This window comes from Sceloporus occidentalis, unplaced genomic scaffold, assembly GCF_023333645.1.
Source record: "Sceloporus occidentalis isolate IW3139 unplaced genomic scaffold, rSceOcc1.0.p SCAF_7, whole genome shotgun sequence".
Taxonomy (NCBI): Eukaryota; Metazoa; Chordata; class Lepidosauria; order Squamata; family Phrynosomatidae; genus Sceloporus; species Sceloporus occidentalis.
The window spans coordinates 36,019,688-36,038,535 of NW_028316987.1; the positions used below are offsets into that span (position 1 = coordinate 36,019,688).

Sequence of the window (18,848 nt, forward strand, 5' to 3'; positions counted from 1 at the left end):
CATTTCCCCCCAGTTCTTTCCCACCCAAATCTGCCTGAAATTTTTTAATGTTTTAAATTTTTCCTGAATAATTTCTTTTTAGGGATTGATTAAGGATTTTATGTTTGGGGAGAGGTTTGGGTTTTTTGGGTTTATTATTTAAAAAGTGTATATGATTTTATCTTGATATTCCTGTAATCCACTTTGATTCTTTTGAGAAAGAGCAAAATATAAATAAATACTATTGTTGTTGTTGTTGTTGTTGTTGTTGTTATTTCTTTCTCAGTCCAATATTGAAACCTTCTCCTCGCCCAATATTATCCTCGAAGTATCCACAGGTTATAGCAAAATCCATGATTTTAACCCTAAAACCTTCCCTCGACTTGTACCCGAACACATATGGTAGTTGCACAACAGGAAGCTTCAGTTTGACCTGACTTGACCAAGCATTGTAAATTCCTGTTTCCTTTTACCTCTTTTTCCTTTTATCCCTTGTTTGTTCAGAACCTTTGGCATGGATTGAAATTCCTCTAACTTACAAAGTGAGACACTGCAAATTACTCACACCTGTAACTCTTAGATTTTCTGTATTAACATTTCCTTGGTAGCTGTGGGACTGAACAGAGAGGCCAGGATGCTGGGACAAAGCTTTTCCTGCCTTGTTCTGGATCCTAACCGAGGTTGGTCCCCAGGCCAGTGCAGTGTTTACTTGCTTGCCCACTTCTGCACCATGGGCCTGCTATCGCCATATGCCCCTCACCTTCCTCTGCTGTTACCACTATTTTGACCCTCACTAACATCCCTTTGTGCAAGGATTTGACCAGGACCACTAGGTCAGCATCTGGTGTGCTCAATCCTGGCCCAAGGGTATTGGCCAAAGATGTGAGGCCTGGAGAACACAGACCTTTTGGCCTGTGTGGACAGCCCTTCTGTTTGCTTTTTTTCTCCCTCCTTCCCTCCCTTTTTGATGTTTAAACCATATTTCTAATTGGTCAAAAGAAACTTTAGTATGATGTAATGCTAAAAATTTGAGAACTGAAGGCAAATTTCATTAGTAGGTAGAATTTCTCTATACACCCCTAGGTAAATTATATATTGTTTTGATATTTTTTCTTGAATACTCCCAAACTTGTAAAAATATAAGGCTAAATCCAGTTGCTAATCTCAATTGAAGTAAACTGCTGAATGGTGATATAATATGGTCTTTCCTCTTCATACTTTCTTTCCATTTAAAAACATCTGTGTCTTCCAGTATATCATGTAGTTTCATGATACACCCAAAATATGATAGCCTTTTGGGGTTCTAATGAGATTTCAGGCTCGGTTTGCTCTAAGGCCCATTGATTTGTCTTTTTGGCCATCTATGGTATCTGATAACTCTCCTCCAGGACTACATTTCAAATGTGTTTCTTTCTTTCTGTCAATTCTTTTAAAAACTTTTTTCATATTTCACAAACTGTTAACAGAATCTGGAAATACTGTTCTATGGATGATTCTAATTTTGGTATTTGATGAAACATCTTTGCACTTAAGCTATCGAATTCCTTCATAGCTACCTTTCCAAGCCTTAGCCTTCTTCAGATTTCTTGACTACAGTCGCTATTATAGTCTTTGTCATTTTAGATGTGTAATTTGCTGATATGTATTTATTTATAATAAATAAATATTATTTGCCAGAAGACTGCTACAAAACTGTTGGTTTAGCCATCTGTGTGGCTGTGGCACATGAACTGAGCAATATAAAAATCTGTCAATTAATCAGGCATGTAAAGAACATCTCTCTTGACAATAAATAGGATCTTTTTGAACATGAACTATATCTGCAGCAAAGAAACTGACTGGAGGATTTGCCAACACCTATCTGGTTGCTTTGGAGGTGCACAAACCTTGGATTTAATGTAGCACAGTGATTCTAACATTTTTAGTGAATAATATTCTTCCATATTTATTAAATTTCATCATCTCCATGGTGTATTTCTGACCCACACATGACTTTTCCTTTTCTTTTCCTTCATTGCATTTCAGTTTGAATCTGGACTTGTGTATCATGGGTAGACAATGTGTTGTATTATCTGCTTCAATTTGGCATTTTCTACTCTCATTTTGTGTGAATAAATGAAACTGTCATTTCCTGGATTCTTCTCTAAGTCAGTTTTGAGTAATCTACCTTTCTTTTTGTGGCTTTCATATTTTGTTTTTTGAATCCTGGTTACAGTAATGAAACCGTTCTGTATGAAAAAAATATTTTGTGACCTATTTCCCCCCCCCCCCCACACCACACCCCCCGAATAACATCTGCAATTGAATATCTAGGGAATTTCTTGCCACACCAAAGCAGGTTTCATGTGTTGGGGGATATTTAAATGAACAAACCCCCTAAAAGTAATAATTTGATTTGTTCCAATTTGTTTCTATTTCTCCCTTCAGTCGGTCTGTATTCTGTGCACCTGTTTCTAACATATGCTAATAGAAAATAAGGACTGTTCCTCCATAACAGGAAAGAATAATCCTTACTGTCATCTGAGAACTGGTCTATGCTGTTCTGTGCAGAAACGTTTTGGTAGCAAAATAAAGAATGGCTTGAATTCTAAAATAGTTCATTTTAGGGAGTTCATGGAAGTTTCTTGTTCCCTATTTCCACAGAATCCCACGGCACATTCTGTTGAAAATTTTGACATTTGTAGGTGTACAGTGGCTGAAAAGTAACAAGGTTTTGGAAAGTTGTCCTACAGTGTTCTGTTTCAGGGCATTCCAGCAAACTCATGTGTTCTGAATGATGAATCATTTTTGGTGGTGGTTGGGTTACAAAAATGAAAGGGTAGCAGCATGAGAAAATAAGCTTTCTATACTTCGGTAGGTTATTTTAGAAACTCTGTTTTCTGAAATAAAAGCACATTGCCAGTAAAAGCCCTTATAACTTCAGGTGGGGTTGAAGCAATTTGAGGATTGCACTATGTGAGCATTTTCCAGTAAAGCTTTGTTGGGATAATTTTGAGTGCTTCTGTCTGAGGCCAGTGCTTAGTGATTGCACAAGTACATAAATCTGTGCCACAACTTGGTCATTTTAGATAGTAGGCAATGGCTCATAGCATCATTGACTTTACTATATCATAGCAAAACAAAATCCTTGCAGATCAAATGGGAACATAATGGTAGTGTTGCATATGAGGTGGATAGCTGGGAGCATACACAACAAGGTCTTTCCTACTATTATGTAGTTCTTGCAGCTTCCATTCAGTCCTCTGATTTCAAATAATAATAATAATAATAATAATAATAATAATAATAATAATAATAGCATTTTTACCTACCTCTCCTCATGGCTTGAGGCGGGTAGAGCCTAGCAAGTGATTGTGTGGGTCCTCTCTTGGTGTGACTGCTGCCCTTGGGGTGAGAATGCATGATCTGGAGGTTAAGATTAGAAGAGCCATTGGACTTTGGGCTGTCTGTGGAGGAATGAGTAATGAATGGAAGGGTGGGAGTCTGCCCTGTACTGCATGGTCACTGTGAAAGCTGTATTTCATGTCCCTTATCTAGTTCTGACTTTACCAAGGCAACAATAATCCAACATTTATCCCGTCCCATTGATCACGTCACCTCTCCAGAAGGACTGCATTGCATGTGATGAAGATTCAGAGCAAGCAAGTGTCTAAAATCTCCAGCCAGACAGCTCCTCTCTACCACCTCTCCTAGGCTTGCAAGCAAAGCAAAGATCCACTGACCCTGACATTCTCTTCCATTAATGTGGAATTAGTTTAACAATGAACAAACATGTGCCAACCAATCCACTTGGTCTGAGAAGGGTAGATTATTAAGACTCAAAACTGGCACAGGAACTAATATCCTTGGTCTAAAATGTGACCAGAACATAGTTTGGAATGGAAAGAGAGCATCCATATGTTGCAAGAGATGGATGAAATCCATCCATGTGTTGCAAGCCAGATGTTACTGAATGTTGACCCTAATGTTATTTAAAAGTTAATTTCCTGGGTTGTTTCAGATATACTTATTTGATGTCTCCCGAAACTGCATTTCAAGGCACTTCGCAACAAAGTTAACTGAAAATGCACAAGAAAAGGGAGGAAACACTTGGAGTAATAAAATACAATTAAACAAATTATATTACTAAACACAAGTGAGTTAAAAGCAATTTAAAAGTGCATCAGTAAAAAAAGTACAGCACTGACTTATTAAAATTTCTTTTCTCAGAAAGTAGTTAATTGCCAAAAGCATGCTGGAATAGAAAGATCTTTGCCTACAGTAGAGAGGAGGCTGGCCTGGGAAGCAGCCCCAGTGAAAAGGTGTGAGATGATAAAACACCTTTGCAGATTGTAGTTATCTGTGTGATAGATAACAATAACAGATTGTGAGGCTCTGAAGTTTGTAACTACTTCTTCACTGAGGAAGAATGTTTGTGTGAAAGTTTATGAAAAGGGTAGAAACAAGAGGCAAACTCTTTCCTACAGTGCGCCACTTTATGTTTCAGAGGGAGTATCACATTTTTTAATGTTTCCCCACAAGTAGGAAGAAATCTCCATGTACAAAAAAAATACCACCCCAAACAAAAGGCATGATCACACCTTTCTCGCTTAGACATTCTAGCTTTGTATGTGTATTATGATTCCCTCTCCATTGGAGAGCATTTAGATATTTACTTTAAATTAATAACCAGATATCTATTGATATATTTTATAATTTGTCTTCTAAATTCAGTTCATAGGAACAAGACAGAAGCAAATCTAAACATTATGAAAGTTAACTATGATGATATAAGGAATTGTATTTATAGATTAATGTTTGAATCTTTTTATACTTCTAGATCTGGGTGTGGTTTTTTTTTGGAAAAAATGTTTTTACATCTATCTCTTAATCCAACATCCTTGGATTTCACTGGGACTAAGTGGGCTAATTAGTCCTGTGTAAATGTATCCATTGAAATAAACTGACATACTGAATACTGTTTCATTCAGTTTGCTGAATATCTCTTTGGTTTAATTGTGCTTTTATGGACTGTTTCCTTGCAGGCTCTTAAGTAATTGTTGGTAATGGAGTAACAAAATTGGATTTTTAATTGGAGAGCAGATATTTCCACTTAGGTTTTGGCTGGCCTTCTGCCTTAGAAAGCTGATGCTTTTGGCGGCATTCCAGTGACATACATAGGAAATGCTTCGTAAGCCCCTGTCTGCCTGTGGCATATTCAGACATTTTGTTGTGACAGCTCTGGTTGGAGACAAACCACAAGGCCTATGCCATTGTGAACTGCAGTCAGATACTACCCTGGTGGTAAGGAAATTTTAGCATTTTGGCAATTATGGGGCATCCAAAGCACACCAGTTATCTTATTCATCCTTAGAACAGGCTGCAGGAGGAACCTCAGGGCCTGGACCAAATCTTATCTTCCTGAAGTTCTAACCTCAGGTTAGAATCATGTCCCTTCCTGGTGACATGATTGCATTTTCAGTTGCCATTGTAAAATACTGAAATGATTATTTTGAGATTCAGTTACTGGCAATAGCAGCTTTAAGCTAAAATATTCTGGTGTTTTTCACCTTTTTGCCTATCAGTAGAATGCTGATCCCGAGGATTTCTCTGAAATTGAAATTGGGCCCCCAACCAAACAAGGTTTCACAGGGATGGGCAACTGTGGAAGCCTAGGGACTTATAGTAGTGCTCTCCTTGGAGACCTTGGAAGGTTCTGCTGGTCACCACCACACTCCTGAAAAAACTACCCCATTTACCCTTCCAGATTCCACCAAAAGCCCTCTAGGGCAGGGGTTCCCAATCCTCCCAGGGGTGCAAGATGGAATTGCAGGGGGTTTGACAAAGAGTGGCTTGTGTCCGTGAGTAATGAGTCACAAGTCATTATTCAGCCAATTCCCAGTGTGTCTTGAAAAGTGGTAGAGTAGGTGGTTGTGTTGCATAGACACTAGTCACATTGTTTACTGTCTATACTCATGTATAAGTCTAGAAATGTTAGTTAAAAACTTGACCAAAAAAACTGAGTTGACTAATCAATAGGTTAATGTAAGTACTGCACTTTAGCTATTATAAAAGAATGAACTATCCCTTTGTAAAAGTCAAGAGTAAAATCTGCCCTGCAAGCACTGACCCTCCTCTGTTCTTTCATCCATCCAATCTTTAGTGTGAGCACAAACAGTTATGCATGCTAGAATCTTGTAAATTCTTTGGCATTGTTTTTCTTGCTCCATCCTTTACATTTTTTGTGACATGCCCCTAAGTTTTGCCCTCGACTTATCCACGGGTCATATCAAAATCCATAATTTGGGTCCCAAAACCTGCCCTCGACCTATACATGAGGTCGACCTTTAGTTGAGTATATACGGTATTTAATCAAAAGAAGAGAATTTGACAATTTACTATAGTTTACATTTTTTTCTGAATAAATTAGAATCTACTCAGTACAGAATGGCATTTTAAACTCTGCGTTAAAAGCTTTATAGTGTGTTTTAATAATTAGAAATTAGACTTCTTTATCTTCAAATGTGATATTTGCTTTGTGGAGGGTGCAAACATTAACCAAACATTTCCTAGGGGTGTGGGACATAGATTGGGAAGCACTGCTCTTTTGCCATGTTCTCTCTGAACCCCCCTTTTAACAAGAACTAACCCTGGTGACTTCCTGTTTTAGAAAACGGCTTCTCCTAAAATGGCTCAGGAAGACAGCAACATGATAAAAACATCTCCCATCCCTTTGGGGATAAGCAAGATTTTTTAAAAGAAATAATAAATCAAGTTTGTTATTTGTGAGGGGATCACAAAAAGCCCACAGTTTTGGCTGTCCATGTCTTACAACAACCCTGTCAGACGATAGTGGATTGTCTAGGGGAGCCTTCTCCAAACTGCATTTTCCAGTTGCATTTGACTGCAGCTTCAACTGTCACCAGCTATCATGGATATGATATTGACTGAAGTTGATGTAGCTGTAACTAGATGCATTTGAATGGTCCTGAGCTTAGGGTTGCCATAGCGCCGGACCTCCAAACCGGGGGAAAATGTAGGACAAAATTTTCAAATGTAGGACACACAAAAATGTGTCCTACATTTGAAAATTCTGTCCTACATTTTCCCTGGCGATCGCGGCGGGGAGCGGAGGCCAAGTGGCGAGGGAAAGCCTCCACTTAAGGAGGCTTTCCCTCCCCGCCTGGGCCCCAAGACTCACTGCGATCGGAGGCCAGGATCGGGGCCTCTCCTCGTTCCTGGCCCCGGCAGGGACCAGGAAGGAGGGGAGGAGGCCGGCGGCGATCGCCGCGGCCTAGCCTCGTTTCTGGCCCCCGCGGGGACCAGGAAGGAGGGGAGGAGACCGGCGATGATCGCCGCGGCCTAGCCTCGTTCCTGGCCCCCGCGGGGACCAGGAAGGAGGGGAGGAGGCCGGCGACGATCGCCGCGGCCTCTCCTCGTTCCTGGCCCCCGCGGAGGCCAGGAAGGAGGGGAGCAGGCCGGCGACGATCGCCGCGGCCTCTCCTCGTTCCTGGCCCCCACGGAGGCCAGGAAGGAGGGAGGAGGCTGCAGGGAGGCGGGGAGGTTGGCGCGGCTGCGCCCAAGAGGCGCCGCCTCCCTGCAACCTCCTCCTCCCCAGGCCTCACTGCCCTCCTTTTCCTCCGCGCGGCCATGCGCGGTGGAGGAGGAGGAGGGCAGCGAGGCCCTAGGGTTGCCCAGCAACCCCGCTGCAACCAGGCTTCTCCCGGTTTTTGGCTGCACCCGTGCCGTGACCGGGCAGGTGCAGCCAAAACCGGGAAAAACCCGGTTGCAACCGGGTTATGGCAACCCTACATGAGCTGGTGTCTTTAATAGCCTTGGAGTAGAAATGATAATATTGTCACCAGTGAGAAAGACCTATCTTAGTCTATGCTGTACGATGTCAGCCACAGATGCTGGCGAAACGTAAGGAATAAACTCTTCTAGAACATGGCCACATAGCCCAAAAACCCCACAAAAAAACGATGGATGCCGGCCATGAAAGCCTTTGACTTCTCTCAATGCTGTGCTGATTAAATGTACATGTGCAGGAGATTTTTTTCGTATACTTTTGAATTTAAGTTTGAGCAGATCAATGGGAAGGAAAAACTAGTCACCTTCCATGTCTAATGCAGTTTATTTGAGCATTCTTTCATGTATAGGCATATCTCTGCAGACAAAAGCACAATTGTTGCCTCCTACATGCAAATGCAGCCCACAGTTTCATAATAGCAATATCACAAGGTCATTTGAACCAGTTATAAAACATTGTATAATGGCATGTATAGATCCACTCATAGCAAATTAACAGAATGCTTAAGAGTTAGCCATTTGTTGGTTGGAGAAGAGATTTAGTGCTTTGCAGAAACATTTTGACATCCTACAAGGAGGTCTAAACATTCACTAAATAAATAGTAAAACAAGTTGTTGGCTTTGCTAATTTTTATGTTAGATTTGTTCTGCTTGGTTTCCTGTCTTATTATGTGCCTTTAAAAACAGCCAGAACTTCAGCAGTTGGGTTTCTTCTCATTTCCAGGACTGTAGTATATAATCAGTGGAATGATAATCTAGCTGTTTATTTTAGCCTGTAAGTACGGCCTGACTGGAGGCATGTGACAGGGTGCGAGTAAAATACCCCTCAAGGGAATGTTAGTCAAAGACATGATGTTGGGTTATTTATCAAAGGCAAAGAGATAGTTATCTCAGTCCACTCCTGATGTTTCTAAGAATGAATTAGGTAATACAGGTCAAAGTTTTCCAACTTTATTAACAATGCGTTTCCTCTCCTTGATTAAAACAAAACAGAACAAAGCACACACACACAGGTTTTCCAGAACTGGCAATTGATGGTTTCAACATAATGTCTATGAACCCCTAAGGTTGTGTGAACCAGGTGCAAAAAAACATGTTTCCTTCATTTTCCTTCTTGCTACTTTCACTTTTTCCCCATCAAAGTAAATTTTAAAATTTGAATCTTTTAAAATGTTCATTGTCATTTATTTTCATTCTAAAGTAATATAGCTTTCCATAGTTTTTAACCAGTTATTTAAAAGTCAGTGGCCAAAAAGGAAGAACCCCTAAGAACTACTGTCATAATTTTTTAATCATTCTTTCGAACATGGAATGTAACTGCATTTGACAAATGAATTAATTACACTGATGGTAATGCCATTAATTATAATAGGCCTCCACATCTGTCATGATACTTAATGATGATGTCCAAAATATATATTGGACAATAATATATACAAGCTGAGCGCACAACACAATAATTTAGTGCAGGAGACTCCTTTTCAGGGTTCCAGCTAGCCATGCCCCTTTCCAGGTTACTCTCTTTTTGTGGGTACCCCAACAACAGCCAAACAGCTTACTCACTGACCATTAGACCCTGTCTTGATCACCTTCTTTTATGTTTTCCCCATAAAGTTTTCTTTGTACTTCTTCAAACCTTAAGGTTATCTTCTTTGTGTAGGATGGTGTTATATGACTTACTTAAGCATCATAACTCAACAAATGAGTTCAGTCCCAATGTACAGAATCCATCCCTAGAAACCATGTGCTATGAGAAACAACTTAGGGAGCTTGGGATGTTTAGCCTGGCAAAGAGAAGGTTAAGAGGTGATATGATAGCCCTGTTTAAACATTTGAAGGGATGTCATATTGAGGAGGGAGCAAGCTTGCTTTCTACTGCTGCACAAAACAGGACCTGGAACAATGGATTCAAGCTACAGGAAGAGATTCCACCTCAACATTAGGAGGAACCTCCTGACAGTAAGGGCTGTTCGACAGTGGAACACACTTCCTCTGAGTGTAGTGGAGTTTCTCTCCTTGGAAGTCTTTAAACAGAGGCTGGATGGCTGTCTGCTGGGTATGCTTTGATTGAGAGTTCCTGCATGGCAGGGAATTGGACTGGATGGCCCTTATGGTCTCTTCTAACTCTACAATTCTATGATTCTGTGATTCAGAGCAGGATTGAAGGAGGGCAGTTGCCGAACCTCCTCCTTCAGTTCAGGTGGTGGAAGAAGGTAATTAGGGCATTTGGGGTGCATGTGTGTGTCCACGTATGAGAGCCAGCATAGTGTAGTGGTTTGAACATTGGACTACAACCCTGGAGACCAGATCTCAGTTCCTTGATCAGCCATAGAGATCCACTGGGTGACCTTAGGCTAGGTACACACTCTCAGCCCCAGATATGTTCTTCTTAGGGCCACCATATATATTGGGGCCCTAGGAGCCACAAAAGCCAAACTTTGGGGCAGCATGTGCACTGCAGGCTGCATTTTCCACACCTTTGTTCAAAACCAAACCTTGGGCCCTTTCACACTTCACCTTTATGGAGCTATGATTCTACTTTAGCTGCCATGGCAGCATCCTGTGGAATTGTGGGATCTGCAGTTTGGTGAGGTTCTAGAGACTTTTGGGCTGAGAATTTAAATACCTTCCCTAAACTGCAAATCCCAGGATTTCACAGAGTGGAACTATAGTAGTTAAAGCGGAATCACAGTGCTATAATTGTATACTGTGGAAGGGCCCTAAGTGGCCAGTGCACATTCTGAATGTAAATATCATGTGCTTTAAATCCTCTATAGTGTTATAAAAGTGATGGTGATTATTAGTGACCACTAGTAACCAGGCAATACAGCTGATAACAAATCTGAATGAAGGAGTCCTGTGAATGAAGATGATTGAGTCAGCAGCAGGAATTGTCCCATGTTTCAAGGACTTTATACTTTGACAAAATTACCTTATATGAGTTTATCAACAAGAAAAGCCGTCCTTTCCTTTCTTTCTCTCGGTGTGAGATAACAGTCCTGCCAACTTAAAGAAGCAGAGCCAGAGATACTTTGAAGTCCACATACTGTCATGTATGTATTAGTGTCAGTGCTTTGTGTCTGAGAGGGAATGCAAACTTGTGGTATCAAATCTCAGTGGTTGGTTCCAGTGGTTTGAAGATTGCATAGTGAAGTTATGGAAAACAGAGCACTGGCAGAATAACACTGTAGCATTACAGATGTTTAATGATGGGTTTCAGCAGACCTACATATTCCTCAACTACATGACGTCAGTTTAGAGTCATATTTTGTTGGGCAATTTACTTATGACTTTTACATAGAATGTGGACTTTAAATTCCTGCTTGGTTGCTGGGAATGGCAGCAAATCAGAGATGCACTAATGTAAGTCTGAAAGGGAATGAATCAGATACATAATATTTTGCTTCTTTTTCAGGAAACAGAGGGCTGTGAGCACACTTTTTCCTAGTGCCTTGCTTTGAAAGGAGTGGCCACTAAAATACCATTTACAGAGACACTCCTATGGATGGAGAATCAGTGAGTGAGAGATTGAGAGCACTACTTCATACTACAAAATCAGTACAATCCTAGTGCACATCAATCCTTGATTTTATTGAGTAGAAAGAGGTACATTCTATAGGTTTTTGTTGCTCAGGTAATTTTCTCTACAATTGTTAGCACCTGTGCAGTGTAAATATACAAAGAGGAGCCCCAGATTGAAATATGGGTGAGACCACCTTGCAAACATCATGAAAGTTCATTTGGTAGCAGAAGTTTCATCTTATTGCTTTGGATCATAGTATGCAGTCCTTCACTGGAAAGAAAGCTCTGCCAGTCAGTTTTTGAGGATATAGTTTCAAACTGGAGCCTTCCCCCTGTAGAAAGTAATTTTATACTGACTCACTCCATTGTACCTTCTAGCTCATTTGATGAATTAATACAGGGTTTGGAATAGTGCAGGCCTCCAGAAGTTGTTGAAAATCAACTTCCATCATCCCTGGCCAACACCACCAGTGGTTCAGAATGCTGGGAGTTGCAGTCCAACATGTGGAGAATCATATGATGCCCTCCACCAAATTACTAGCGTGAGAGACAGACTTTTCATGAGATATATCCTAGAAAAAAGATGATTCAGACACAGTAGAGAGGGTACAACTACTATTGATCCCTTACTATTGGCTATGGCAATATGACAAGGGCCAATGCAATAGCATCTGGAGGGCTGCATGTGTTCTACCTTTGCCCTAAGTGAGAGAATTCTCGAACCAGATCAAGGATGTTTTTAGAAAAATAAGATAGTGTACTTAAATTGCATTGTGCTCATTATTGTTTTTGTGTCTGTTCTAGCTGTTTCTGACTTACAGCGACTTTAAAACAAATCTATCACAGGTTTATTTTTAGTCATATTTCTTTGAGAAAGTTTGCCATGGCCTTTCTCTGAGGCTGAGAGAGTGTGAACCCTGGTGTCTCAGAGTCCTAGTCCATCACTCAAGCCACTATATCACACTGGCTCTCATTGTGCAAATATTTGTGTGAATTATATTATTTTCAGTTGTTTGACTTATTGCAGATTAAAGGCCCAAGTTTTTTCTTGGGGACCCTTGATTAATCTCAGATATTCTGCTGGACATGAGCTTGGTTACAACAAACCAAAATGTCACAAAAGAGTTTTATAACCCCAGAAAGTAAGTTGTGTAGTTACTGGGAAAAGGTTTATTGGGTGTGTGGGTAAAGTGTTTGAACCCACTTTGTCCATTAAATGCTTATGCACCTTGGGAGAAGAACATTTTGGGAATGATTCTTGATTCTAAGAAAGTATTTCAGTTAATCCTGACTTTCCATCTTAAATTGAACCCAAGACTAAAGTATTAAAATACTACTTGGTAAAAGCAATGGTCGCCCGCCTCGCCGGGCAGACCGTTTTGCCGCTAGACGCAGCTGGACTACAAGCCCCAGAGTGCTCTGGGGCTTGCCCGGCGTTCTTCAAGTTATGAAGTTAAATTGTTTTGGGCTGCATTTTCAGTGGCCTTTTTTGGTGCATTTCGGTTGGGGGAAGTTGTTGCTGGGTCCAAGAGCGATTTGTCTGGTAGGGCACTGTGTGCTTCTGACATTTCGTTTTTGAAGCATGGTGTTTCCTTAACCTTGCGTCGCTCCAAGTGTGACCAGTTGGGGGTTGGTCAGACAGTGGTGCTGCGTCGCTTTCGGGGCTCACCTGTCTGTCCTGTTAAGGCTCTTCAAGCTTTTTGGGGTGTTAGGCCTATGGCGGCCAATTTTCTTTTTGCACACGTTGATGGTTCCCCCCTTACTAAATATCAATTTGTTTCTGTGCTTAGAATGACCATTGCACGCTTGGGTCTCCCTGCAAAGGAGTTTGGAGGTCATTCTTTCCGCATTGGTGTGGCCACCGCTGCTTCCAGGGCAGGTTTGCCTGTGCAGGACATTAAAAACGTTGGGCGTTGGAGATCTAAGGCCTTTGCTGGTTATGTTTGCCCACATTTGGATCAATGTGGTGGACATTAAATCGCTCTTGGCAGGGTTGGCGGTAGGCCTTCTGCTTAGGCGTTTTGTGGCGGCAGCATAGGCCAGGATCTGCACGTTGTGGTACCAGGGCTATGGAGCTCTGGTTTGGGAGTCAATAGGTACTCGGGGGCGAATAGGGCAGGCGTTTGGCCATTGCGGGGGCCAGAACGCAGGAGCGCCTCCCAGTGACTAGGGGCTTTGTGAATTGGTGAACGCAAGACAAGGTTTGCGGTCAAGTTGTGTTCCTTAGCCCCTAGGTCATCCCAAGCACCAGGTGGGTGCCCGGTTTGGATAATCAGACTACATCGGGTGGTTTGATTGCACAGATCCTGACCTTATGCTTTGTGCCAACCCTACCAATTGTTTGCAAATAAAGTTGTGGCCTTACTTCCAACATGTTGTACTGTGGTTATTTGACAGCAACATCTGAGGCAAGAAGCCTAGACTTGAAAAAATATACACTTCTGCAGCTGTTGTTAGTAAGTGCACACTACAGCAACATAAGCATTAATCTTCATGTGCAATGAGTAATGACTAATAACTTCTGCAAAATCAGCAATTTCTGTCTACATTGCATGATTTATGCAAGTCTATTGATAAAAATGAAGGAGACTGAATTATGGATGTTTGACATTTTGCATTTTCTTTTTCCAGAACCGTAATGAAATTAAAAATGGAGCAATACTTCGATTAACTACATCACCAGTAAGTTACTGACATGTTTTTGTTCCTTTAATGTTCTTACTGTGCTCAGTAGTATCACGACTTCAGCATGTTTTTAAAAACTGTGTTAATAAATGGAAGCCCTTACCTAAAGGTCATTTATCCTATACAGGTACCTTTATTAATTCAGAGAGAAAAATCAAATAGTTATTAATAAGTAGCTCACAGTACAGCATATATAAAAATATTTGTTGGCTTTGGACCTCCTGATGATGTTCAGCATTGTGGAGAGTTTTTTGGTGCTGAGTCAGGTCTTGTGGGAGCAATGTATGAGGCTGCTCCTCTTGGTTTTTATTAATTTATGTGCTCATTTTGCCAAAGCAGTTAGGTTCATAGCATAGACAGCATAAACCCTTTCCCAATGAAATATTATACCAAAATAAAAGTCATTCTGCCATTCCACATATTCCTACTCAGAAGAAAGTGCTTTTGAATTTGGCTGAATTTACAGATTAAGTGTATATTTTATTGCAGCCTTAAAAGATTTTAATCATTTAAATGCCAGTGCATCCAGAAATTAGATTGACTAAGGCACTTTACAGAGCACCCAAAAAGGGCGCTCTGCTGGCGCCCATGGTTGCTGCGCCAAGGAACCGCAGCGGACAAACGGCGTGATTCCCTGGCGCAGCAAAAAGAACCTGCAAAAAGCGGGTTCTTTTTGCAGCGCGGAAATGACTTGTGGTGTCATTTCCGCGCCGAGATGTGTGGACACTAAGCGTCCGCTATGTCAAAATGGCAGCGCCCATGTAGAATGGGCACTGCCATTTTGTACATGCTCAGCACATACTAGGGTTAGGGGCATCCGGAAAGGACGCCCCTTCCTAACCCTAGTACGTGCCGAGCACATACTTTTTGGCGGTCTAGAACCTGCCTAACTTAATAAAACAAATCCCTTGTACCTACACAATAAGACAATCTTATTATTGAACTTGATCTTACTTTTTAAAATGTTTGGCTGAGCTGCATTTTTAAGGATGCATATTATACATATAGCCTTCTCTTTCATTCTTTTGCTCTATTTTCAAATTTCATGTAATTATTTATTATGCTAGAGATTTTTTGCTCCCATTCAGAAACCTGCAGGCAAAATCAGTTTCCTAGGTTACAGCAAGTACTGGCTGAATTTTCCCAATTTCTTTACTTCTTTCTGTTCTTCCTATGAATCATTTGCCTTTTATTTCTCAGAAACACTCTGCCTCCCACTCTCTCTCCCCCAAATTAATTGATCAGTCTCTTAGAATCTATCACTCTCATTCTGTATTTGTATGGACTGCCTCTTGTGCTGCCTTTGTGATTTTAAAATCCTTGTGGGGTTTTAAGATAATATTCTCCCTCATCTGTGCCCTCTCCAGCCACCTCTTGACAAGAACTCCTTCTCCCTCTTTCACAGCGTAGATCTTACTTGAAAAATAGGAAGCTGTTGTCCAAAGCCCACATTAAAAAGGATAAAAGAACATACAGCCCTTAGTATCCGCCGAAGTTTGACTTGGCCCCATGGATACCAAAATCCATGTCTGCTCAAGTCTCATTAAATAGAATAGCATAGTAAAATTGTGTCCCTTATATAAAATGGCAAAATCAACATTTGCCTTTTTGAATTTATAATTTTTGGAATATTTTCAAACTGTGGCTGCTCAAATTTGTGGATAAAAAATCCATGTATATGGAGGGCCAACTGTATTTCTACCTCAACAATGTTGTTTATTCTACAGCAAATACTTTTTTTCAACTATAGTGGAATTGATTAGAGCTAAATGACAGGTATATAGCAAAATATTTCCCCTATCTTATATACTAGCTATGTATGAAGACAAATGTGGCCAGCTTAGTAGATTCTTCAGTTGCACTATGAATCTATTTTTAAACAAACAACACTATCTGGATTTTCTTTTATTTTTTTCTGCTTCTATTATTCAAAAGGTGTTAGGAATGTGGGATTGTAAGTATTGCCATGTATCCATTCAGCATTAATCTTTCTGAAACTGTGTGTTGTTCTTTCACATGCCAAAGAGGTGTATCCTTCCTCAGTAATGCCCTTCCTATCATGTATCAACTAAGCTTTTTTTTTTTTTTAATTTTAAGCTTTACAAATAGTTTTAAAACAGTTGCAAGGCTGCTCTGGAGTGAGGGAGGTGCAGAACCTTGAAGGGTTGGTGGTGCTTGGTGGGGGGCAGTCAGTATTAAAATGTTAGATCTTTCTTTTTCATAGATTATAACACAGAGACATAATTCCCATTTGACTTGTTGCATATCTTATGTACTAGGACGGATTTTATTTGTAAGAGCACAGAGTAAGGTGCGAAACAAACCGGCATGAAAAGCTGGCTCCCGGGTGTCTTGGGGATGTGGCGTACAAACAACGAATGCCCCCAAGACGCCGGCTTCAAGTTGCACAGCTGCCTGGATGTGGGCCGGCTTCCAGGAGCTCCAGGGGCATGGCGTTTATACACCACATGCCACCGGAGCACCTTAAAGCTGGCTTCCAGCCGTGGTGGGGAGGAAAAGCCAGCTTTTTGCCTATGCAAAAAGGAGTGGCTGTTTGCTGCTTCTTTTTTGGCCAGCAAAAAGGCAGATTGGGGCCACAGCCTGTGGTTGCCGTGGCCCCAATCCACCTTTGGAAAGGGTGGCTTAAAGTCACCCCTTATGGGTTCCAAAGTTGATTTATATGTTCCAGTCCATTGTCCGTGTGGGAACAGTTCACATTTCTAATGTTGTTAAGGATCAGAAGAAACCTTTTAGGTTTGATGTTTCCAGGTTCACTGCAAGAAAGTGCATTAAAAGATTATCTGAGAGCAAGTGCATACATTTATTGCTTCTTTTTGGTCAATCTTATGCTAAGACACATTTGTCTTTTTGCAAGATAAAATGAAAATGAGAGGTTATATTTTGCCATTGGATCCATTAATAATAATATTTTGCTATGTAAAAGTGAAAGTACCTGAAGATGTAGAATCAATTTTACACAAGTAACAACTTCACAAATTCATTTCTAGCAAAATAGATATGTAGAATATGACGTATATAGTAAAGTTCACAAGTTTAATTAGAGTATGCTAAGGTGCAGTTGCTTTAGATAGAAAAAGTAGTGTTATTTATATGCTATTGGAATGATGAAGTTCAAGATGCATATATTAACGTATGTTTCTATATATTGTGCACGTGTCCTATAAAAGTATCTTTTTAGGAATATAAAATCTGTTTGTCTGCTGGCATAGCAATAAAAGTAGTTATAGGTTTTCATTATTAGAAAAAAGATTCCCTTAACCTGCTTTATGACCTTGGACAAATCACTTATATAGTTTTCATTTAATTCAGTTTTAATTATGTAAAAACATTTACCCCCTCAGATTTTAGTGACTATAGTCATTCTGTGCTTTGAGCACATAAAACCAAACTGCAGAAGTTTATTATTCAAATCCCAACCAATTTTGTTAATGCTTGGGCAGAAAGGCTAAAAAATAAGCACATTTTTAAAATCCATAATGTACTTTGCTTGTGTCCAGTAATCCATTACCTTAATAAAGCCCAAGCATCTCATCACAGTGACGCTGAGTTGTTGGGATGAGATGACAGTGTGAAACAGATTACTTTTCATTGGTTAGTTCAGTACAGTGGACACTTATTATACACTGGGGTTTGGTTCCAAGATCCCCCATGGATAACAAAATCTGTGGATGCTCAAGTCCCATTAAATATAATGACATAGCAAAATGGTGTCCCTTGTAAAAAAATGGAAAATCAAGGTTTGATATTTGAAATTTATACTTTATTTTGAACATTTTCAAACCGTAGATGCTTGAATCCGTTTATAATAAATCTGTGTGTAAGAAGGGCCGACTATATAAAGTATGATGAATTATGCAATGTTGTGGCTTGCCTTCTTGGATTAACCATGTGGCTGCAGCCCATGTAAATAGCAAATATGTGACTAATTTATCTCCATAACATGACAAGAGTCACAATGTTGCATTTCATTAGGTTTTGTCACAAGACAGTGTTTCAGGCATGCTGCAGTGGTTTTAGGACAATGTCACCTTCTTCCTTTTAGAAATCTTATTATAATCATTACATAAATAAATAAATAATAAAATTTTTATTTATATACCGCCCTTCCATCAGATCAGGGCGGTTTACAACAAATTAAAACAATACATATGCAGTAAAATCCATACAATAAATCAATAAAAACAAAGACAGAAAAGCCCTGGATTAGCCAATCCCTTGCCAGTGTGGAGGGAGGAGGCCTAGAGGACTTTAATCAGGGAATGCGATCCCAAACAGGAAGGTCTTTAAGTCCCGTCTAAATTGGGCCAGGGAGGTGGCTGAGCGGAGCTCTATGGGCAGCGTGTTCCAAAGGGCCGGGGCGGCGATGGAGAATGTCCTCCTAGTAGTGGAGACAAATCTCGCCCCGGGAACCCTTTACATTACATTAAAAAGAAAGATACATTAAGACATGAAACAAGTCAGCCTTACATAGATGAAAAGGCCAGACTTCCTCCCTAGGCAATGCTGTCAGTGTCAAAATGTCAATTCCATTTGAAGTCTATTTCAGTTAAAGTCTTGAAATTAACTTCCTTTCCCTAGCCCTGAGAGAGATCAGTAATTCTGAGGTGTGCAACATGACACTCTTTGGATGCTTTGGGCTATGCCTCCCGTAATACCTAGGTTTTGGTCATGCTGACAGGCATGTATGGAGAACTGACCAGCTGGGCAGGATTTGGGACCAATTTTCTGCTTGTGGGACTTCCAGAGTCTATTTGGATTGGAAAAAAATGCCAAAACCTAAAATGAACAGCAACAAAAAAGAACTGGCCCCAGATCCACTTCTGGGTTTGAAAAACTGGTATTTTTAAAAGATT

General features: G+C 40.5%; 1 protein-coding gene across 2 annotated transcripts in view; it reads left to right on the top strand.

Moving 5' to 3' along the window:
• ELMO1 (engulfment and cell motility 1) overlaps positions 1-18,848 on the top strand; it is a 357,340-nt gene that overhangs the window by 109,803 nt on the left and 228,689 nt on the right. For both annotated transcript variants that reach the window (XM_089532586.1, XM_089532587.1), the window contains exon 5: positions 13,921-13,971. In XM_089532586.1, the coding sequence (XP_089388712.1) occupies positions 13,921-13,971 (51 nt within the window). The remainder of the gene's footprint in view (positions 1-13,920; positions 13,972-18,848) is intronic.